Below are 18,750 nucleotides of genomic sequence, written 5' to 3' on the forward strand. Positions count from 1 at the left end.
GAATGGTGAAGACATGCACAGATGAAGGGTGAATCTCTTTTACAGTATATTTACACCTCTGCTGTATGCAGGTAGATAAACACATATACCAATTTATTGTGAGCTTTTTAATAGTCTCTTTCATCAAAACACCCTCCTAGTAAACATTTCTTTGGATGCTGACACAGTCTTCTGTAAACTCCTGACACTGGATCACCTTTCAGTAGACAGTTATATTGTTTATCCAGCACAAACATATTTTAAAAACCTAAGATTGACTACTGCCTTGCCTCCTGTTAAAAATGGAGCTTTAATGTAAGTACTAGTTAAATGTTTCAGACAAGGCCCCAGATGAACCAGGAGATTTTCCTTCTGGCTGTGGCCAAGTGCTGCTCAAGGGGGATTTATTGGAGTTTTTCTTTATTATAATAATAATAATGTCTAGACCTTACTTTGTAGAGTGTCCTGAGATGACGTTTGTTATGATTGGTGCTATACAAATAAAATTGAATTGGCAAAAAAATTGAAAAGAGCTGATGAATAAGTGGCAGTGAGGCACAAACGCTCAACAAACTTAGTTTCTCTGGGACCCAGGCAAATTAAAATATTTATCTGCTGTCACACAGTTACCGAACCCCCAGATGGATAACAAAATGTCAGTGTTTAATGTTTCTACACTTTAATTGTCATATTAAAAAATAAAATACTTGATGATGGTGTTCAGTAAAGATGGTGCTGGGAGTTAATGGTTCTGGAAACAGGCCCAGTGGTGCTGTCATCTCTGTATCCTTTCCTTTCAACATGGCATCACTTTGCCAAACTGGTGTAAAATCCAGCATGCCTCATAGCTTGTCAGAAGAAAACCTGCATGTGAGATGTAATTTGTTGCATCCCGGGTGATTGTTGGGGCGATCCTTAGCTTTCTCCTGGTTGTCCTGCTCCATGTCTTTAGTTACACTGCAGCTCAGTCAGCTCGGCGCTCCTCCCCAGCTGCGATGCTCTCTCCTGGGGCCACAGACACCAGTCAGGCTTCCTGTTCATGGGTGTTGTGCTGTTGCTGGGAGGCTAAGGTCACACTCCTGCCGAACATCAAGTCAGCAGAGAAACCGAGTTATGATTAGGATTTATGCCTCGTTCACACACCAAAGGGAGTTTGCACACGTGGTTCAGGATGATTGTTTGAGAGTACTGAACCAGCTCTGATTATCACTAGAGGATCCTGCAATCAAACTAGGCCTTGCTTTTGACCTTGAGATTGACTTTGTCTTTTTTTTCCCTTTGTAGCTCATTTGTTGACTTTTCTCTCCCTTGCAAAATTAATTTGGCTTTTGTCTGGATAATGGAAAAACACAAATGTATGCTATATATACACATTCGCCATGTACTGCAATGACCAGCTTTTCCAGACCACTAGGCCTGCATTGTGATTTTACTTACAGTAAGTATGAGTCATCGGCACAGAGTGACTGTGAAAAGGATCCACCTGAGAGGTAGAACACATCTCCGACAAGCACTGAAACATCATCCCCCAGGTAGAAATGCTGTCATTGCATGTACTGTAATGTTACAGTGACAGGTAGAAACATCATTACAATAAAACAGCACAGTAGAAGCATCATTACTGTGTGCTGAAATATCAACATCAGTGATAGAAATGTCAACACTTAGAGTAGGAACACCCTCGGAGTTAGTGGAAATATGTGATGTCTCACAAATGACCATGATCAGGGATGTAGGGGATGTTTTTATTAATGCTTGAGAGTGTGTGTGAGATTGTGTAAAGTATTTACGTATGCAGGGTGATCATGGGACACTTTCTGGTCTATCTTGAGATCTTGAGCATCAGTGTTGCTGCCAACAGCTACCTCAGCAGGAGCTCAGAGAGAAAATACACCAAACAGACTTTATGCTCAGCTTGGCCCAGCAGCACATTCTGCCAGCTCACGCTGCATTTGTTACTCCAGTAAGTGGTATAGACCTTAGGACAGGACACCCAGTGTCTAAGAGACGTCATGGTGTGTTGGGTTAATTAGACATCCATGTAATATGATTCATACTTGATCAGTAGGAGTTAATGGTTGTGGAAACAAGGCCCATAGATCTGACTGTTGTCATCTCTTTACTGTTTCCATTAGTATAGAATCATAAACAAACTTCAAGTAATCAAAAGTCTAAATATCTGTCATTTTATAGATAGAAAAGTAGGGAATTGCAGAAGAAGGCCACCATTAGTTTTGCTGTTTTAGCAAGGTTGTAATGATAATGTACATTTATTTGTTTCTATAATAAGATATAACCAGAAAATACAGGAAACATGTACATAGTGTTAAAAAGCAAACTTTTCAGAACAAAATGGCTTCTAATGTCCAAAGTGTGTATTTAGCGTGACCCTACATTGCACTTAGCACGGCTTTAATTCTTTTTTTGTGGGGGGGGGCCTTGGAACCACGACAGACCATCCACCACGTTTTTTGGTTGCCGTCCTTTGACACAGGCCCTTCCTGATTAAGCTTATTCAGACTGGAAGGATCCACCTGGTGTCCAGATGAAGCTGCCAGATGATGCTTTCTAAAACAACAACTCTAACGGTGGCCTAAGACGTTTGCACAATACTGTATTGGAAGTCACAAGATGATCATACAAAATCTATTCCTATGAACTCTCTGTTACAAGAGGCTCTAGTTTTGTCATCCTCATTAAAAGAGAAACTACATTTTGTCTGGTCTGAAAAGCCGCAGCAGATGAAACCAAAAACAATTAAATAGTCCTGTTTTTCCCCACAACTGTTTCTTATACATACATCCTCTGGCATTGGATTTCTTCTCATCAGACATTGATATCTAGTTGTTTATTATCTTGCACACCAATGTGAAATGCAGCAGAGCAGGAGCATGCCTAATTGCTGTTTTGAAAATGAATCAACACGCTCGGCTCGTGTGCGCTTACTGGGGCGCTGAATTCTCACAACAGTTCAACACAAAAATCATTAATAGAAAAGCACTCCCATCAAGTAATTAATAGATGTTTTATGCAAACAGCCATCAGTGTGCAAACTAGCACCAGCATTTCAAATTACTACTTTAACCATGCAAACAAGATTCCCATATAAGTAAATAACCATACATGATGTACCCTGTCCCCTCCATCAGCTGCTGCTGCTGAGTGACTTCTGTCTGGCCTGTAAGAGTGTTTCTGTGATCTTAGAGAGTGTTAATTTTCCTGTTCCTGCACAAAATCCATCCTGCTAGTTTTTGTTGTCATATAAGCATCTCTAAAGGCAGCAGAACGTCCCGTAGATATTCAGTAGATGATGTAAGTGAATAAAGCTTTGTTGTACAGGGTAACAGATAGTGAGCGGACAAGGCAAAGGATTTCATGTTATTACACATTTTAGGAAATGTTGTTATGTAAAGTTTTAGCTTATGTGCTCATGCTTTCTGGTAAAATGAGAACTAACGATCTGTATCACAGACTAGCAAGTAGTCAATCTTTTTACTGTTGCATCTAAACGTTTGCCTAATTATGGTGTGAGCCCACAGGCTGCTGTTTGGTTTGCTTTTACAATCCTTTTGTTTCTATGAGTGATTTAAAATGCTCTCACTGTTGTCTGCAAAAGAACAACAATACACTGCTGCTTGTGTTTCATAATCTACTCAAAATGGGTCATTTTCACTGCTAACAGTGAAGGGATTAAGAAGCAAAAATGCCATCAGACAGACTTAAATAGATTCGAATGAGGGAAGAGTATTATTCAAAGGACGTACTGTGTCAGCCTTATAGAGAACAGTGTAAAGAGATGCTTTAAAGTGTGAACATTTATGTTTGATGACTCTAATTTGGTACAAAGGACATATTGTCCATGCAAAATGTAGCATAACCTAACAGGAACTAGCTTACATGTCAACCTGTATGTTTTCATTTGTCTTTGTGCAGCTTGTGAGTATGTCCACATAATAAAAAGGAATGTAAGCAGGCTTTGATTTAAATGTGGTGTTCACTGTAGAACAGTTACCATCTTGCACAAATTGTATGTAGGAGATTGAACAACTCTGTGTGTGTGTGTGTGTGTGTGTAAGGGAGAGGCCAGCTGGATGGGCTGGGTATTGGGTTACAAAAAGCATGGAGATGTTTTTTTTTCTCTGACTGAGCTAGATCAATTAAGAGAGAGAGTGGGGGAGGAAGTGAAAGAAATGGAGTGGATGAGGAAAGAGGAAATGAGTGAGCATTAAGTTGACAGGTGGAAGAGGAACAGTGGAAGGAGGAGAAACAGTGAGATTAAAAAAAAAGGCAGAGGATATTGCAGAGGAGAAGAGGTAATGAAGCGGCTCGTGATGCAATAACCACAGCTGTTGCTGTGTCACTTAAGAAAGAGCTGATTCTTAAAGGAGTACGCTGCTCAGGCAAATAAGCTCTGATTGAATCACCACAAGTTTCACCTTCGTTTATGTTCATTATTAAATATGCTCTTGTGGAGAAAACAAAGAACAGCATTTACTGGACATGCAGAGGTGATGTGCTGTGAATCAGTCCTGAGGGAAAGGTTTATGGAATATTTCTTTTAGATGGGCTGTGATATTGAAAGCAGAAAATATGAGCAGAAACAAATTTTGCTGCAGCTTATAAAAGCATCCTTGGTCTTAATCAAGGACAAGAAAATGAGTTTTTTTTTCCCATTTATTCAGTTTCCTAGTTTGTGACGAGCAGCAGCGCAGCGTGCACCGTGCCTGATGTACGTATATGCTGCAGAGCAAACTGCCAGTTTACTACTCAACAAGTGAGGGCTGCAAAAGCTGCTAATCAAATGCTGAGGATGTCTCCAGCTGGGATAACAATCTCCCATATTTGTTTACCAACCATCTCCATTTTGTGTTTACATTTGGCACAGCTGCTTTCAGAGGAGAACTTTAATATGTAAAATTCCTAAAAGTCATTTTGTGGACAAGGAGAATTTGAACTTTTAGCTCAGAGGAGACACATTCAGGAGCTCAAAGTCTGTAAAATGATCTGACTTTATTAGTAGTGCATGTATGTAGTGCAGAGTGGGTTTATCAGACTTGGTTGAATACTAATGGAATTCTTATTTATTAATGGTATTAATGGTGATTCAGCTGATCATAGGAAGGAAAACGTGACAAACAGTAGGTATGAACCACAGTCTGTAAATTATAACGTGTGGTGTAAATGTGCATTATTAGTAACAGTGGATTAGTTAAAGATGGGCTTAGCATGCTACTTAATGTTTTGACATGACTTAGCCTTCTCCTACAGCCTTTGACACTGAGAGAAAGGAATATTTTTGACTGTGCTCTCTCTGAATACAGCAGAATGCAGACTTTCTGCCATGTTTTGAACATTGCCATCAAGATGATTTGTGAGCAAAGGTCTTCAGATAGAGTGGCTGTCACTTTCTCTTTCATTTTTCTGTTGCATTGGGCTTATATCATTTTTCACTGTAGTGTTTTGACCTAAAAATAGAAACGTTTATCAACTTGCGTCGTTATGGTAAAAGTGTTAGCAGTAGCATTAGCATTTACTGTATTTGTCCACTGCCTGGCTAATGTAAATTCAGTGTTCATTTCTTTTAGCTCTGTTTTGGTCTCCACTGGTGCCTTAAAGATTTTCCCGCCTTTTTGGGTGGTTAATTGTTCTACTATGTTCACCAGTTACTAACTCTGCCTGTCTGCTGTTTGCTCACCATGTAGTGCAGAGTGGGTTTATCAGACTTGGTTGAAAACAACACTGATGAGAACGGTGAGACTGAATCATAAAAGTAAACTTGAAGGCTGGTCACCAGAATGATAAGCGCAAAGATGCTAAAATGTTGCTAAGAGCTGAGGGAAGTCTTGAGTATGATGCCCTTGAATGCTTGTCTCCTCAGCTGAGATTGTTTCTACAGTCCAGCCCTTTTCAGACATGTGATACATTGCTGCTTCATCAGTTTGTTAAAGCGATGGCTTTCTGTCATTCAGACAAAGGGCACTTTTAAATAATGGTCCTCTGGGTTTTGTTCAGTCTACAAAGTGCAACCTTGATAAGAGATGCAACAAAAATATTCTTTCTTAGTGTAACCTAGTGTCACCAAAATCACTTGATGCATCACCGTCTCCTGTCAGACCACAATGCTTGGTTTGGAAAAATGTGAAGTTGTTGAATATTTTCGTAGCACCTATTTTTGGGGTTGCGCTTTGTCGACAGTCTCGCAGCTGGCTGCGCATACTTTATTTCATCACTGCTCGTTTTGCTGAAAATTAGGTTGTAGCTCCTTGTCTGTCTGCCTTACCACAGTAAATAAGTGTAATTAGTGTTTTAACAATGTTTCACTTCTGATCGGTAACTTTAAATCTAGGTTTGGTCTTATGCTACCTTTTAGGTTTTGATATTTTTTTAGTCAAGAAAGTCACCTTTTAGATTTAGAATATTTAGTTTATCTGAGTAAGGCATAGGGTTATTCGGAAATTTGCTCCAGGGTTTTCAGAGCTGAATACTTTCCGTACCCACTGTACAATTCTATTTACATGTTATATGCTAATGCCCAGCCGGTCTCATTAACTATTCTCAGTACCAAGTGATGACTTCCAAGTATATCCTGCTCTAATTTAAAGTGGCAGGATGATTCGGCCCGTTCTCTCTCAGCAGGTAAATCAGGTCTTCCTAAAAATCTGAAGAGAGGCAACAAGAGGGGGATGTAGTCCATCACACATGGTAACATCTGTTCTCATGCCTCTTTCCACTCATGTTGTTTATGAGCGAGATTACGTGTTGTACAAGTTTCCAAGGCAGTTTGTCATGCCTTGGATATGTGTGTGTTATTATGAGGATTGGATTATTTAAAGTGCATCACTTAAACCCCTCAAGGTGATATTTATACTGTCCTGATATATAGTGCTGTTGGTCCCTTCTCCTATGTATATGTCATTTTCTTTTTTATCTGCCTCTATCCTTTTCTGTCACTTTCTCCCCTCCCTCCCTGTCTTCCTCTCTGCGTCACTGTATCTGTGCATTGAGCAACAGTGTGTGTGCTTTAATGACAGAGGTGCAGAGGCGGCTTGGATGGATGCTAAAACAGAAGCTGTTCTCTCTTTCTGTCTCTCCTTGTCACACACTCAGCCCCAAACAGAATAACTGTTATTTAAAGACTAGAGCTGTGCTTGCTCATTTGAGGAAGAAAAAAACCTCTGAGAGATGGATGGATGGATGGATGGATGGAGGAGAGGAAGGGAAGGATGGAGGGAGGTACCTAATGATGGAAAGATGAGAGAGAGAGAGAGAAGCAGGAGGAGGAAGGAGATGATGTCATCTTTTAACCTGCTCCCTCTCCTCCCTGTTGTTTCCTCCCCATATTCTTCCTCCTCTCCTCTCTGTCTCTCTCCAGCAGGACTATATTTAGATTTGTGCAGCTGTGTTTGTGTGTGTTTTGGTGCAGGAAGCTTGGCACGGCTCAGTCTTACAGTACATGATACTGCTGCTTTTACCAAATCCATCCACTCCTCTCCGCTCGCTCTCACTGTTTTTCATGCATCACATGCTGTCTTTCCCACTTTCATCAGCCTCTCTCTCTCTCTTCCTCCTCTGCCTGTTTAAAGAATGAGTCTGGAGATGTTTTGTATTTTTCTTATGGTTAACAAATCCCATGCAACAATGAATTGAATCTACTAACAAGTATCGACAGTGTAGGCCGAGCCTAATGTAGTTTATTCCTCTGTGACATATAGTAGAGCACCACTGCTGTCACAAAACTATTAAAATCAAATTGCTTCATTGTGATGAACATACACATACACAACAGATCTGTATTAATCCACAGATGAAAATACATTACATTCAATTCTCATGAATGCAATATTTCAGAACACCTTATGGGAATTTTTTTTTTCTCAGATTTGGCTCAAACATCCACTTAAGACTCAAGGATGAACTAATTAGATTGTGGTGCGGCCTTGAGCTGTGAGAATTTCTGCTCCTCGCTCATGGAGCTGTTCGCCCGCTCCGGTCCCTGCTCAAAGCCGCACCAGGCCTCTCGGCTCATTATCACTCAGCGCTCAACTCAGAATGCACCCCGCTCCACTCAGATCGCACCCACTCACTCCAAAAAGGGGGAAATAATCTGCGTGCATTTCACTTTTAGCTTAGACCGTAGCCTTGCATCCCAAAGAACTAAAAAATGACAACTTTTTTCCAAATAGGAATGATTTAATTCAAATTATAGTTACTAACAAGGAATATAACACAAAGTAATAGGTAAAATTCAACAAATCAATGAACCTAATTTAATAAAAATATTCAGTACACCTGTATGAACTTTGTTTTACAACCATCAAGTACTTTAGGAACTTCATCACTGAGCTCATAGCGGCCAATTTTTGATTGAAAAGCTTCATTGGGCTTGGGCATGTTTCGGGCTTGTGGTGTGAGTGGTACCGGAGTGGGACATGGAGTGAAATCCAGCCACTCTCTCACGCGCCGCTCCGCTCACATGCTCTGTGGTGGTGGTCAGAGGTCACTTCGTTGTCACGCCTGTCCCTTTCCCATGAACTTGAAAAGTTGGCAGAAGTGTTAATTCTAGTGTTAAATAAAAGGATGCATTTGTGGGACATTTTAAAATGTTTATATATTTTGTAGGCATCAACACACTTAAGCTTAACATAAGACAGCCCTGTTATATACACCTAAATGTTATGCTGTGGTTTTGAAACCTCACAGATAAAGCATTAATCCTTTTATATGACAATCCTTTTATATGACATTCCTGGTATGGGCATAAAAAGGCAATATTTTGTCATTTCAGATATTTCTGTGTGTGGGTGTAGTTCAGACAGTGTCATTTTTAGTGTTTAGTAAACAATGTAAATGGTTATGAGTAGAAAACCTTTTTGCTCCCAGTGAGAAAATCCACTCTTTTATCACACATGGAGATATTAGGAACAACGGAGCTCCAAGCACTTTGTGTTAGCACTGACAGCTCACTGTTCATAATAAATTAAATGAACAGTAATATAACTTGGCTAATTTGGAACACGTTGTAATCTCAAGGGACTTGATGAGTTAAATTAAAATGTAACTACATGCATTTAATGTTGCGTTTAAAACGTTATAGTCACAGCTCAACTCACAGTTATTCACAACACCAATTTGGATTGTCAGAAACATGAAAATATCTCAGTCATGAATGACTCACTTGTTGTGATTAAGACCTTAGTTAATATTCTAATCACTGCCCTGGCATGATTTTAAAAGCTGCTTTGAATGAATGAATGTAGAGCGACTTGGGTTAACCTAATAATAGCACAGCTCAAAGGCAAACTAAAATTCACTGCTTTCAGTATTACCTCAGTTTGGTTTTTCCCGTCTCCCATAATGCACTGAGTTTGTGTCTTTTGGACAGTTTCTTCCAAATGTAAGCATTTTTGCCCTGTATGAGAAATGGTAATAGACAGTAAGGTTAACACTGGGGACAAGTTTGTTTTGCCTTCAAATGTTTATTGTAGCTCTTTCTGTGCCTGTCATCATCTCTTTTCAAATTTTCTCCTTTCACTTTCTCCCACACTTGCTCTCACATGACCCACCAAGTCTTCTTCCTCCTTCATCATCCCTCTCTTTTTCCCACCTCCTTTCTTTCTCTCTGGCTCCACAAACACACACACCGTTTCATCTTTTCACCTCACTCGCTCTGTTTTTTTTTTTTCTCAGTCCCACCAAGGCACATCTTCATATAATTACTCTCCATTAAAAATGGATTAGATTTCACCTTCACAGTCTGTCTGCAGTGGGCGAACAGGAGGGTGGGAAGGAGGGAGAAGACAGAGGAGGGGGTGGGGGCATTGAGAAATCAGGGGATAAGGATGAAGGATGTAAGAGCTAGATTAGGAAGTGGTGGAGGAAGAATGTGAACATGGCAGAACAAGGGATGAGAAGGATGAACAGCCTGAAGCTGCAGCTGCTGCAGACTAGCCAATAGATGTGAGTACAGAGGTGGCTTGTGGCTGCCTTGCAGATTTAGACTAACATTCACTCTCCCAGCAAAGTCAGAAGAAAAGACTTCACCCTCTTAAACTTTTCACACTTATTTTTTATCACAGATAGTCAGAAAATTGTGTGAACTTTGCTGTCACACGTTTGTCCAGTCACTGAAATGGCTCCAGTTCAAGAACAAATTGGTCGCTTTGTACAGCTCAAGGACAGACTCATAGAGAACAACAATGGATGTAAAACGAGCAGAATGAAAAGGAAAACAAAATCACTGTGTTCAATGGCGGACAGGGCGGTTATAAAAAGTTTAAAGGAATATGCCTGAATGGAAAAAATATTGATCTCAAGATTCAAACCTTGAAGAAACATCTGGATCATGATCTTGTATTAATATTGTGGATAAGAATAATCACCTTTATTTGGCCAAGTGTGTCACACACACACACACACAAGGAATTTGTTTCCGGTACAGAACATATACACGTATCACCCTCATCATCTAATATACAGAAAGCATTGTAGGTCATAATTGATGGAGTAAAATGTCACTGTTGGTGTCTCGAGACACATCAAGCAAAGGGCAGTCCTGGTCTTTTGTTGTGAAGCTCTGTGCCAGAGGGAGCAGATGGTGCTGGTGTGTCCACAGGAGGTAAGAGGGTCTGGGGCTGGAAGAGCTCCAGTCAGCCGCCCAGTACCCCTCCTGTGTTTCCCAGCTGGGGGTTAAGAAGGGTTAAATTAAATCCAGTCCTGCTGTGTTTTTGTTTGTGTGTGTGTGTGTGTGTGTGAGAGAGAGAGAGCTTTGGCTCATCCCTTTCCAAACTGCACAGTTAGTCTAGACTGCAGTCACTGCTAGAAGCTGTATTATTTTGAGGGAGGCTGTTTGTACGAGGATGGAAGTGCTCTGACTTAATAGTTTACAGTATATGCTCTTCATAAGGCTCCTAATGTTCAGTTTGACACCGTGTACATACTCGAACTTCACTGCAGAGTTCTTCTTCTTTTTACTGAAAATCCAGGCACACTGTAGCAGTAACTAACAAACCTCAACAGGTTCTTTATGTGTGGAAGCTGACATGAAGCTACAAAGATTTTCTATTTCCCACTTAAAACATATACATTCTTTAATAAAGACTGCTGGACTTGGTGGCTTATTCGAAATGCTACCCAAAGGTTTGGTTTATGACTGATAATTAAGAGTGGTAACTATAAACACGACTTATTTATGATGACTATTCATTCTTAATTTTTGCAACTGCATAAAAATATAACATTTTGTTTGTAAATTGATTAGGAAGAGGTCTGGTTCTTGCAATGCGATGCCAGTTGTCATTGCTTTTCAATTCACTCAGCTTTTAGGCTAGTTCAAGTTGACATGCACATCCCCAGGAGTGGGAGAGAGCAGGTGGCAGCAGCAGCACAGGGCAGTAATGAAAAGTTGCAGTCAAGACTGACAGGTTCCAGCAGACTTCACAGTCTCTACAGGAAGTCGTGGAAACACTCTCGTATAATTAGAGCTGATGAGATTTAGTATAATGTTATCAGTCCAATCTACTCAGCTTGCACTCAGTCTCTAGATGTTTTAGTTATGCTTTTACGCCTCTGTGCTGGCTGGTAGCTGTGGCCTGAGGCAGCATGTTTTCAGGTTGTAGGTCCCTACGGCTCATTATTGTGAACACAATATCTCAGGAACCCCTTAAGGGGATTTCTTGAAATTTGGCATAAAAATGTCCACTTGGATTCAGTGATGAACTGATCAGATTTTGGTGGTCAAAGGTCAGTGATCCCATCTCATCTTATCTTTGTTTATTGTTCCTCAATATTCTGTAACTTCTCATGTAAAACACATGCTATTGTATCAGTCTGCTGCTGTATATAAATCAGTTGACCAGACTTGGTGGCTGTCCCTCTCAAATTATACAAATAAATTGATCATTTATCTAAATGTACATTAGTATTTAGGTCAAACCTCACATACTATAGATTTCACTTGTATATGAATCTAACATCTGGATATTTCACCGCTATATCTATTCATCACTCAGGAAAATAAACCAATCATTCTCATTTGGCTCAAACCTTCTAACTCTTTATTTGGATGCTTGCTTCACTTTTTTATTTATTTATTTTTTAACTTTTTGCATGATGCTTTACCAGCGGAGCTGCTAAGTTTCACATCCCCTCTGACTTGTGGAATTAATCTAAAGGTCGGCATACGTCTGCAGTAATCCAAGGATATTAGCTACTTGCTCTGCATGTGTGAACTGTCTGGGTTTTATTCTGAGGGCCGACAGCAGGTTGTTTCGCTATGACAAACAGGTCTGGAGAATGAATCTGACAGGTTATAGGACCGAGATGTAACACAGCCCCCTGAAGGAAGGTGTGTTTGTGTGTGTGTGGACAGTAGTCCGTGTGTGTGTGTGTGTGTGGGTGTCTACAAATGTTTGCAGAGTAATATGCTCGATTTCCTTCATTACCTTTGAAGGAGGATCTAGTCTGTAAAATACATCTCTCTATACCTCAGCTTGATTTCTCACACTCCTACTTTTTCCAAACAATTCACTGCCAAAGCCAAAGCACCATTCAGGAATACCTTTGGATTTAGCTGAGCTGTAAACACCTTTAAGTCCTCTAACCTCCTTATTTAACATTTACATTTCTCTCGTTCTTTCTTTTTACTTTTTCATCATCCAGATGCCCCGGTGGCAGAGTTACATGACCTGTTCTGTAAGAAGCTGCAGCAGTGCTGCGTGCTGTTTGATTTCCTGGACTGCGTGGCCGACCTGAAGGGGAAGGAGATCAAACGTGCGGCACTCAACGAGCTGGTGGAGAGTGTGGCCACTAGCAGAGGAGTCCTCATAGAGCCTCTCTACCCAGAGGCTATAAAGATGGTAGGAGAGACGGGGAGAAGGGAGGTTTGGTGTTGAAACTATGAAAAAAAGAAGGATGAAAGACAAATGGCTAAATGATTAGTATCTTAATATCAAATGAAATGCAAAACTTTAGCACAGACAGTGACAAATGGTGGTCATGGTAGATGAGCAAACTGATCAATACCGCAATTGATGGAGGGAGTAGAAATACACAAACCCAGATAAATCAGGGTTCATCAAATGCAACACCTGACAGCTTTACTAATAGCAAGAAAAAAAGACAAGAGAAGGATGGATGCAGCAGGAAAGTAGTGCAATGTGAGAGGAGAAGAGCAAGATATTGAGGGGTGGATAGATAAAAGGGAGGAAAGGAAAGAGGTAGAACATTTGCAAAGGGTGCAAGTGGCGATATCTGCGCAGATGGCAAGAAAAAGAAGGATGGAAAAGATTGGAGAGTGTGGACACTGACACAGAGCAGCAGAGACCTCAGATGATATAAAGAGGAGGACAGGAAGAAGGGATTGAGAAAAGAATGGAAAACAAGTAGAGGATATAGCTCATGTTATGGAGTTGACAGAGGAATTAAAAATGGGACAGAGGATGGGGTGAAGGCTTTAAGCTTTAATGTGTGGCCAGAATGTAAAAAAATGAAAGTTTAAATAATTAAATGAACAGTAACAGAACTATTTTAGAGAACTATTTAGGTTAAGTCACAGAGATGCTAGCACAGACGTGCTAGCATCTCTGTTAGGCTGTAGTTCAGTTTGGCACAGCTTTCAGTGTGGGGCTGTATTTACAGCTATAACTAAATGCTAATGTCACTGTGCTAACATTCTCACAATGGCAATGCTAAGATGCACTTATAATGCTTACCATCTTTGTTTAGCATGATAAAATATAGCCTATAGCACGTAAGTGGACAGATGGACTAGCACTGCCATCCTTGGCTGCTGCTAGCATGTCCAAAAATATAGCTGAGCACTAACTTCCATGGACATTAGATTTGTCTATAATTATTAAGTCCAGGCAAAATTTACATGGAATGAATGAAATGAATAAATTGCTGCTAAATAAAGTGGCACTTGGATTTCACAGTGTAGTTTTACATGGCCAGAAGAGATGCAATTGCTGAATAAATCCTGACACACTGTGTCAAGCAGTTATGCTACATGACCTTTCACTGGTTCTTACAATACAGTCTGGGAATAGCCTGAAATACGGCTGACGTTAAGATAACTAGGAAGTTGAACAGTTTTTTTTTTGTTTGTTTTTTAGATGCAACAACTTTTTTATTTTTTACTTTTGACTGGACAGTTGTCATCTGATATACAGTAGTAGTGCAGTACTGCCACCTGCCTCACACAAATGTGTTGTGCCTATTTTATTTACTTCATTCAGTTCGTGAAACAGGTTAAACAGATGACTCAGGAATACTGTGACAATCAGTGTTGGGCTCATTTACTAAAAAAATACTCTTTTTTTAAAATGAATGTTATTATATATTACTCCCTGTCAAAAGTAACTCATTACACTACTCGTTATATTACTTTCTCATTACACCCCACAGGTTGGTAATTGCCTCCTCTCTGCTCAAAATGCACCTCCTAGTAGTGAGAATGTTGGAGGAATCACCGTTAATTGCCGGTGAATCCATAAAAATTACAGGCTAGAAGAGCACACCTGGCTCAAACTGATGACAAGATGCAGTCTGTTAAACAATGTTGTTGTTGTTTTTTTGTTTTTTTAACTGGGTGTCAACTGAGGGCAGCATGGTGGCGCAGTGGTTAGCGCTGTTGCCTCACAGCAAGCAGGTTCTGGATTCGAGCCCGGGCCAACCTGGGGCCTTTCTGTGCGGAGTTTGCATGTTCTCCCTGTGCTTGCATGGGTTCTCTCCGGGTGCTCCGGCTTCCTCCCACAGTCCAAAGACCTGCAGCATAGGTTGATTGGTGTCTCTAAATTGTGTGTGAGTGGTTGTTCGTCTGTGTGTTGGCCCTCTGATGGGCTGGCGACGTGTCCAGGGTGTACCCTGCCTTTCGCCCGCAGCTGGCTGGGATTGGCTCCAGCCCCCGTCACCCTGTTTGGGACTAAGCGGTTTGGAAATTGGTTGGTTGGGTGTCCACTGGTGCCTGTGACTGGTATTTTCTCAAGGATCTGTCTGAAAGATGGAGAGTCAATAGTGGAAATGGACAACATTTTGTCTGCCCCATATACAACCATTGTTGCGGTGTATCCCCACGAGCTTCACATTGTTGTGCTGTTTTTCATCAGCTTTGAGGTCATGTTTTTCACAGTGGAAAGAGTTTTACCGCTACCTGCTTACAGTTTACAATAATGTTGTTAACACCTTTTGTCCCGAAGTCAAATTTTCAAATCACTCTTTGCTGCGGTGACAACAAAAATAGTGTCTTAAGTTGTTTTCGGAGGTAGTAACTAATATAATTACAGAAATTTTATTTGTAAGCTTTTACACTACTTGTTACTGGGGAAGGTAAAATTATTAAAGTAACACTTTACGGCCCAACACTGGTGACAATCATGGTGAAACATCAGCATGATGATGTAAAGTCAAAGATTTAAATGTTTTTGCTAGAAAAATTCCATTATCGTAACTATACTGTTAAAAATTTAACATTTCAATCAGAGATTCACAGACCTGGTTCTTGTAAAATACAACTATTACACCATTTTGTTGTGAGTCAGCTCTGAAACGATGTCAAGATGTCCACAGCATTAACAGGAATGTCTGTCTCTCTGTCTACCCCTTTCTTTTTCACTTCTCCTTTTCCTCTGTCTTGCTTTTTCTTCATCTCCCATTTTCCTCCATCCTGCATCCCTTTACCTTTCTTCCTTCCTTGGTCGTGGCTTTCCAGATCTCTGTAAATATCTTCCGTACTCTCCCACCCAGTGAGAATCCAGAGTTTGACCCTGAGGAAGATGAGCCAACACTGGAAGCTTCCTGGCCACATCTGCAGGTAGACACCAGCACATCATGCATAACCAAATTCACACTGTTAAAATTAGGACCACAGCCTACACATTGCAGTGTAAGTAAATACCATAAAAAATTGGCTCTATTACATATTATACACTATATTTGTGAGTGCAAACTACGTTAGAATACATCGAACTCCCACCAGGTGTTGCTTTTAATGCAGCGTTCAGCAGTTATCTGCACATAAACAATACCTGAGCTCGAGAACCTTTAGATCAGTCAAAACTGCTATTTCAAGCAGAATCTTCTGAATGGATTTTATACCAGTTTTATCAGCCTCTCAAACTGGCAGTTTGCAGTTAAACTTGTGTGGTTTGCCCAGATGACATTTGGGTGTGGTGTGCAGTCACATCCCCACCTCTGGCAAGAGATGAATCAAATTATAACCCTGAAGTCAAAACGGTTGCAATTTCTTGGCTCCGTCTAAAGATAAAAAAAACAAAACACTACTTAATATGTTATATCTTGTTTGTTTACGTTGACTGAAATGTAAGGTGTAAGCACATGTAACTAGCTGGAGGATAACCAGTGTGCGAACTGTAGCACAGCTTTCAGGGGAGTTCACTCTTGTTTTCTACTTTCTCATGGTTGGACTAAATGACAGATAAAACCTTTATGAATGATTTAGCTTTTTTAAAGCCTCTTTCTTGTTGATAAGAACAGACCATGTTACTGTGTGCCCTCTCCTATGTGAATATGTGCACCTTTATATTCCTGAGTGTTATATTTTATTTTCTGTTTTACAAAGGTGAGAAGGAAAATCAAGTCTTTTGTGCATGCCACAGAGAGAGGACCGACTGTGACACTTAAAACAAAACTTCAGCTGCCTTGTTTTCTTTTTGACACTGTATGATCTGTAGCCTAAATGAAAACTGGTGATTCACACGCAGACTGTGTGGGAAGAATGTTTGTTCTTTTTTTTTTAAGGCAACTGACATGATCAAGAGAGATTGTTTTGCTGATCTTTGTGTCAAAGTGACGTTTACTGTGGCGCCAAGCTTTGATGGTGATGACAAGAACTGTATGCATGCTGGTCACTTGAAATCCATTCCCCCTGTTAACACTGTGTTTTTAGTAGCTCCCCCTCAGTGGTTATGGTCAAGATAAGGTCAGACTTAAAAAAAAACAGAGATTGATGTTAATCTTCTCTCTTGAAAAGAAAGCTAATTGCTAACTTGAAAGTTTGAAGTTGCGTCTTTCCAGTCTTTTGTGCCATTTTCTAATCCAGTTGTGTATGAGTGGTCTTTGTGCTACGCTCACTGGCTACTTGGATACATACTACAGTCAGTGTGCAGCAAGAAAACGATTCATTCCCGAAAGGCCAAACTTTGCCAGGAGACTAACACAGGCACTGTATGATCTCCTCCTGTTTGTGTGTCTCAGCTGGTTTACGAGTTCTTTCTGCGTTTCCTGGAGAGCCCCGACTTCCAGCCCTCCATGGCCAAACGCTACGTCGACCAGAAGTTTGTGCTCCAAGTAATCCTCTGTTCCTTTTCTTTCTTGAAAGCCACACTTTGTCATATCAAAAGCTCTGAGTTACTTCTAAAATCCCTATAAATCGAAAGGTATAGATAAATGACATTTTCTTTGAGACAGCTCTATTGTAGGTGTACTGCTAAGGTTAAATTTTGCTTTCTGTGTTTAGGTGCACACATTAAAAAAATGACTTAGACTTCTTGTTGTACAGCTTTTATATTTAATATTGTAATGATATATTGAAATGTTCTCACCAAATACTGAAGTGCTATAATCATGTTGCTTGTGTGTGTCTAGCTCCTGGAGCTCTTTGACAGTGAGGACCCCAGGGAGAGGGAGTATCTAAAGACTATCCTGCACCGTGTCTATGGAAAACTGCTGGGCCTGCGAGCCTACATCCGTAAACAGATCAACAACATCTTCCTCAGGTACAGGCTACAATATGACAATCCACTGCAAAGGATTTAAAGGTGCTGTTTGTAGCTTTCCAACATCAATAAATCAGCCATTACCACACAAACAGCCAACAGCAGGAAGATGATCTGCCTCTGTGACTCATTTTATAGTTCACATCAGCACAAAACACAACTATAAACCAGTGCTTACCACTGGCTTTTATTCTTAAACTGGAACTAGCTTCACTGGAACTTACTACTCATCATATTGTAATATGACTAATTTGGCTAAACTGTGAGGGCTTTAAACAAAGTAGAATTATAGCGCAAATGTTTAGTTGCTGACTGTAGGCATTTTACATAATCGTCTCGTATGTCTCATTCTATTGTATTTTATTGCCTACATTATGTTTAGTTTTTGTTTGTGTGTGAGAGAGCTGGTTGACTATAAATTTAATTTCCCTTTGGGACAAATAAAGTCATCTGAATCTAGTTCTTGCCACAGTTCCTGAATTTTATTTCCTGGGACTTAATGTTTCTTAATCTGTCAAAAAGCAACTTGGCAATAATGAGAAAGGGGCAGCAGGAAGCCTGATGAAAATGTAGGTGAAATACCGAGAAACACAAAATGCTGACAGGCATGTGCAAACGTGACATTTGCAGTCCTAACACTCTCTGACAGCCATAAACCTTCCTCCTGCATTTATCCAGAAGGCTAAGTCATTGTGTAGTGACACAAATCTCCTCAAACGTTTGGTTTAACAGCTACTAACAAATAGGCAAAGCTGTGATGTTTCATCTGTTCTTTTCACCAAGTGTGGCTGAAGTGGCGCCTTTTGTTGCGTTGCAGTATAATTAAAGTACAGGAGAGCGGTGTCACAACAAGAAGCTCTGTTCCTACCTCAGTTAACTGGTTTTACTTTCACTGTTTGTGCCTTTTGACAGCTACATGATAGAGTGCAAACCTATATCTGCTTAACTTATTGTATTTCTTGTTCCACTCATTTCTCTCTCGCGATAACATCAGAGACGTTACAGAGGTGTATTCCAGACAGGAGATGTCTGAGAGTTG

The 18,750-nt window shown here is 40.3% G+C and overlaps 1 protein-coding gene across 2 annotated transcripts in view; it reads left to right on the plus strand.

Annotated features, from left to right (window-relative positions):
- Window positions 1-18,750, plus strand: part of ppp2r5b (protein phosphatase 2, regulatory subunit B', beta) — a 39,205-nt gene that overhangs the window by 8,556 nt on the left and 11,899 nt on the right. For both annotated transcript variants that reach the window (XM_020610147.1, XM_020610149.1), the window contains exons 2-5: window positions 12,637-12,833; window positions 15,686-15,787; window positions 17,191-17,283; window positions 17,581-17,711. In XM_020610147.1, the coding sequence (XP_020465803.1) occupies window positions 12,637-12,833; window positions 15,686-15,787; window positions 17,191-17,283; window positions 17,581-17,711 (523 nt within the window). The remainder of the gene's footprint in view (window positions 1-12,636; window positions 12,834-15,685; window positions 15,788-17,190; window positions 17,284-17,580; window positions 17,712-18,750) is intronic.

This window comes from Monopterus albus, unplaced genomic scaffold, assembly GCF_001952655.1.
Source record: "Monopterus albus unplaced genomic scaffold, M_albus_1.0 scaffold104.1, whole genome shotgun sequence".
Classification (NCBI taxonomy): domain Eukaryota; kingdom Metazoa; phylum Chordata; class Actinopteri; order Synbranchiformes; family Synbranchidae; genus Monopterus; species Monopterus albus.